Source organism: Centruroides sculpturatus, unplaced genomic scaffold (genome assembly GCF_000671375.1).
Source record: "Centruroides sculpturatus isolate CEXI.00-Female unplaced genomic scaffold, Cexi_2.0 scaffold91, whole genome shotgun sequence".
In the NCBI taxonomy this organism is placed as follows: Eukaryota; Metazoa; Arthropoda; class Arachnida; order Scorpiones; family Buthidae; genus Centruroides; species Centruroides sculpturatus.
The window spans coordinates 946686-952433 of record NW_019384299.1 but is presented as its reverse complement, the minus strand read 5'-3'; the positions used below and the strand labels follow the sequence as shown (position 1 = coordinate 952433).

General features: G+C 30.3%; 1 protein-coding gene across 3 annotated transcripts in view; it reads left to right on the top strand.

The window, feature by feature from the left end:
• LOC111634500 (cytadherence high molecular weight protein 2-like) overlaps window positions 1-5748 on the top strand; it is a 60848-nt gene that overhangs the window by 16553 nt on the left and 38547 nt on the right. For all 3 annotated transcript variants that reach the window (XM_023379400.1, XM_023379471.1, XM_023379327.1), the window contains exons 5-7: window positions 597-797; window positions 4010-4170; window positions 4445-4556. In XM_023379400.1, coding sequence (XP_023235168.1) covers window positions 597-797; window positions 4010-4170; window positions 4445-4556 — 474 coding nt within the window. The remainder of the gene's footprint in view (window positions 1-596; window positions 798-4009; window positions 4171-4444; window positions 4557-5748) is intronic.

Sequence of the window (5748 nt, the reverse complement as noted above, 5' to 3'; positions counted from 1 at the left end):
AACTAGACAAAACGGGTTTTAACAAAGACATTCAGTATAAACTAGTTTCAACTAGTTAAAACGCGTTCTAACTAAAAACGGGTTTTGTATGTAACATATATATATATATATATAAATGTATATTTAGTTAAAGTTAAATGTTTCTCACATAGATCATAGTTTGTTATTTTTATATAATATATATATATATATATATATGGGAATACTTGAAATCTGGTGATATTTGCCAGAATTAAAAGTACTTTGAGAAGTCTAAAACACTATATATAAGATTGGTTTCTAGTCCAATGGCAGTGTGCAGTTTCAAGGTTGTTAGCCATTGCTGATATAGTCAAAGAATATTATTTGATTTATAATCAGTCCAACCAGTGCTAGCCAACACATTGTGATGTTCACCTTCAAAATTTGATGCCAACATCATTTAACTTTGGAGTTTAACTTACTAAAGAACAAAAATTCTTTCACTTCTGATCTAAAGTTAAATGATGCCAACATCATTTAACTTTAGATCAGAAGTGTGTGTGTGTGTGTGTGTGTGGTTCAATGTCTAGTGAATCGCGATGTCTGCTCCGGAAACACGTTTGAACTGGCTAAAGTTGCCATTTTATTACTGAGCATACTTATTCAATTGCACATACAACCATCGTCGCAGAATATTATTACCCCGTTAACAAATTTAGATGATTCCATTCAAGAAGAAATTCAAGATTGTTTGGAAACTATACTTTTCAATCAAGATAGACTTGCTTTAGGAACCGAAATTGTTAATGTCTTAACTCACAGGAAAAGACAATCAGGTAATTTTTCTTTATGATAAATTTCTAATCTTTAAATGCTCGAGTTTCGTCACAAAACATATTTGCTCCCATTGTTATATTTTTAATAATAATTTTAAAAATTGAGTTAAAATTTTCTTCCTGTACGTAATTTAGAGTGTGTATAGAATCTATAATACATTAAATACTTTACTGTGATATTTAAAACATTTTTATAAATGTAAACACACTATTTTGCATGTAAACATTTATATTTTTAATTGTAAGTTATGTGAATATTTGTGTGTTAAGTGTAGCTTAATCTTTAATGGTAGGTTTGGTACCTGCTAGCTAAAGCCTAACGGCAAGTTAATCGTAGAGGTTATCAAAATTATGTATTAAACCAGTGTTTCTTAACCTCTAACGAATCATCACCCCTTTCAACGTAGTATCGCCCCCTTCAATAAAACCGTTATGTAGTATCGGTTTTATTGAAGGGGACTCACTTCAAAATTCCGATGCACAGGGTCAAGGCTAACTCCAAATTCGTACTGCATTGAATAGACTAGTGACTAGTATAATGTTATTTGTTTAGTTATTGTACTATATAACGAATAAAATATCTAATTATTCTTAATATAATGTTTTACTATATCGCCCAGAAAATTGTTTTTTGTCCCCCCAAAATATAAATTGTTACTAAACGCCCCCTCAACATGGAAAAACACCCACAATGGGGCGATATCGCCCCCGTTGAGAAATACTGTATTAAACATTTTGTTTTATCTTTTATGGTAAATTTCTTATCTCTGTTTTCAATACTTTTTTAAATTTTTGGTTTTATAGACTTTTAATCAGACTATTTAAGTAATTTCGTCCAAATTTTTTAAGAAATTTTTGTAAGTATGCTAAATACTTCATAGTTTACTATGATTAGTTTATAAGATTTTTACTATCAAATGTGAACTTTATTTAATCTTTATCACAAAATTTATATGAATGAAAGATATGCATTAATTTCAAATCACAATGAAGTAAAAATTATTGTATGAAGCATTTAGTTAAGAAAAAGTAAGTGCAAGTAGTTAAGTACAAAAATTGTCAGGGGGATCAATACTACTGAGAATAATGGGCACAAAAAATTCTTGCTTGCACCAGTAGAAGGGTTAATGGAATAAAATATTTCTATTTTTTTTATGCTTGCTTAACAACCAAAAATTATTTTTAAATGTTCTATTTTTTGTCATGTAAACTGCACCGGAATACAAGACACACCATCGTAATTTAGCTTTAGAAAACACTTTCGAGAAACTGAATATATGAAATTCAAAATCCCGGAAAGAGAATTATTTTGAGATAAATATTTTAGTGTTAACTAAAATATTTATCTCAAAATATTTGGACTTTGATTGACAGTGAGACTTGGTTTTTTTTTCTCTTTTTGTTTTAATGCAATGCAATTATCATAATGCTTATTCTAATGAGTCTAAATATTCTAACGAGTTTGGCTTTGAATTGTTAACTGACAATTTGATTGTAGTGATAGATAAACGAGATGAAATGAAGTGGTTTACTTTAATTTAATGGGCATTAGCTATGTGTGTCATTTGTTCCTTTACATAGTAATTGACAATACTATGTCTCGTTTCTAAAATTGCGCTGCTGTCAACAGCTGCACACCTTAGAGGTATGAAGGAGTACATATCAGGAATTGCAATTTGGCACAGAGTATTAGGTGCCCAAATCATGCGCACATATAATAAACCAGACTTGTAGGTAATTGGGGGACCAAGAACCAGGTCAAAATAAAATATGAAATGCTGAGACTGTTTCTACAAACAGGTGTGAATGCAAGATTTGTGCATGTGTTGCTCGTGCTCTCTGAGACATAGTCTCATCCCAAGACTGGCTTTGCCGTTTAACTTGTTTATAATCATGTGTACAGTACATTTCACAAATTTTAGTTGGGTTAATTTTGTGCACGGTAGCAAGAAACGAGTTTGTTTTTATTTGTTGGTACACAATTTTTTACAATATTGTTTTTTATATATATTTACATATGATACACCATTGGTCAAAAATGCCATATAATGTGGATGAAAAAGCAAGTTTTTTTGTGTTGGGTTGGTATATTTACAATATGTACAAACTCATTCACATTTACCCATTCATATAAACAAATATATACATTCATACATATACACTCACTGGGCTCACCTATATCACAATGATGGAGAAAAGTTATGATAGTTTATAAAGATGGAAAATAACCAGACATGATTCCAAAATGCTTTTTCCTTTTCTAAGAGCATTGCATAAATTAATTATACGAAAAGGGTATTATACAAAAGGTACAATTAACATGATCCAAAATAGACTTTTGGATATCAATGTACAGTACTATTTTTCTAAATACTCCAGAGTCTCATTTGTGTATCGTGCAGCTCCCAGTCTACTTGCATGAAACAACCAATATTTATTCTGATTAGTCAAGGACCGATGTATGAAAATTAGGAAAATTGGATTCTTATATATTGCGAGGTATTATCCCACACTTGTTTGTCAATATTCTAGGCATGCTACAATCTGAAGACTACCCTGTTATATGGAGGAAGATTTTATTGGGACAGATTGTCATAAAAATAACATTTTAAATGACAGAAATAAATTTAAAATATTAACTATTTATAAGTGGATATCAGTTAATAAAACTGACAGCCTAGTACTCTGGAAGCCCTGGAATTGGATCTGAATAGGTCGAAATTTTTCAGAGGGTATCTGTCTGGATCTTGGGCCCTGTCCCTTGCCACCCAGCCATCCCATAATGGAGCTGGCCGAACCTGTAATGGCCTTGCTAAAGGACCCTCTTAGAGCCCACAGAGTGAAAAGAGTTTAAAAGAAGTTACTAAAACTAACTGAAAACCTCTATATAAATGGTGTTTAAAATTATTTTCTAATTTATATCTTTAAATTATTGATCCAAAATAAAAAATTTTGTAGCCCGTAATGTTATTTTTGGCATGATTGTTTTCATATATGATTTATTTATGTAATTTTAACTGTAACAATAACATTCTAAAAATATTTAATTTTATTTGTAAATTATTAAAGAAATTTAATAATTTACAAAATAATTGAATATGTAGATATTAAGAATTAGCATTTTATAGATCAAAAAATATATTTTGTTATATAATCCAATTTTAATAATTTTTTTTTAAAGCTGAAGTAATTTTCATATAATTTATTTTAAGATTTGGATGCATCGTCGTCCTCCGTCACGTATAAAAGCAGCACTCCTACCATAGGGAAGTCGTTTAATCCATTTAAGGTGAGAGGAAGATTGCAGTTTTCGAGTACATCACCAGTTTCTCCATTGATGGCATTTCTAGAATCCCCACAATTGGCAGAAAAGGTATTACCGTAGCACTGACATCTGGCTAATGTACTAGAATATATTTTTATGATTTGCATTGGAGAGATTTAACATTTCTTATTAATCTGTGATATGGATTTTAAAACTTTTAATATTAATCTGAATTAATATTTTTTTTAAAAAAAGTTTAATATATATTCAATCAATCAATCAACATTTATTTGCTATGGCTTTTGCCTTTTTTAATATATATTAAACATATATTAAACAATTTGAAATTTTGTTATTTTTATTTTATAAATAATTATTTTAGGCAGCTCTCAGAGAGGTGACGTACTTACGGTCTCGTCTGTCTATGGAACAGTCAAGAACATTAAATTTAGAAGGGGAATTACAAAAACTGCGAGAAGACTTTGATTTGAAAAGTATGTAAAATTGGCTATTTTGCTTACATTTATTAATTTTTTATTTATATTAAATGAAACATTGAATATATATCAAGTGTAAACAAATAAAATTTTAAGTATAATTTATGTAAATGTAACCTCTGTAGGGTTGATATGGTAATGTGGGTCACGCGAGCAGTTGTGTGTGTGGGTGATCAAGCGGGATGGAGTGAGAGACAGCACACTGGGAGTGACTCACACAGAGACTAGGATAACAAAACAACCTAGTTTATTTAAGGAACAATTTTATTTAACCTAGTTTATTTAAGGAACAAGAAAAATACATGGACCCTGGAGTTTATGGGCCTATTGCAGAGACAAAGTTTAGAGGCCGATGGCGGTTTACAGATCTGGTAGACCGCTGTTCAAAAAAATTTCATTGCAGAGACGGCGTTTCTCGCTTGCCACAATGTAGACAGCAATTAGAAACAAGTTATTTGACCTACTTTCTAGACTCACTGGACAGCAGGTTTAGAGGGCTTTTCAATTCGAGTGGAGGCTTTGTTCGTGGAAAAGTTTAGATAAAAACAGATATCTTTCCTTCGATAAATGTTGTAAACGGTACGAATCAACATTTATCATTATTCATTTAATTATTCAACAAAATTATTCATTAATTAATTGCTTGGAGCAAAAACAACAAAATTAATTACTTTAAATTTGTTTTAAATGTTCCAATTTCGATATTCAAATGGGCGAAGACTTAAACTTTGATTTAATTTATTTACAATTCGAGTATCGTGTCGGTTATAAAACGTTTATGCATTTTGGAGTCATTGTACTGTTAAACAAATGTGACAATTTTAATAATTACAGAAATCTGTTTATAGATATTTAAAACTGTAATATTAATAATAAAATATTTAAAATTATTCATTTCGACAGTAATGAGATGTCGAAATAATTCCTTAAAAATCTATTCCGAAGACGAATTTCGAATTCGGTATAAATTTTCTAAATATGGATTTGTTCATATTTTAAATCGTATTGGCAACGAAATTAAATAACGAAATAGAAAAGGATTGTCATTAATTGCCGAACAATGATTTTGACGGCCTTAAGCTTTCGGAATATAGCTGACGACCATTTCTGACGTCACGAAGAAATAATCCGATTGGCCGAACGACTCCTAAAACAGGGGAGTAATAGCGAAGTAAGTAAGAGCCAATGT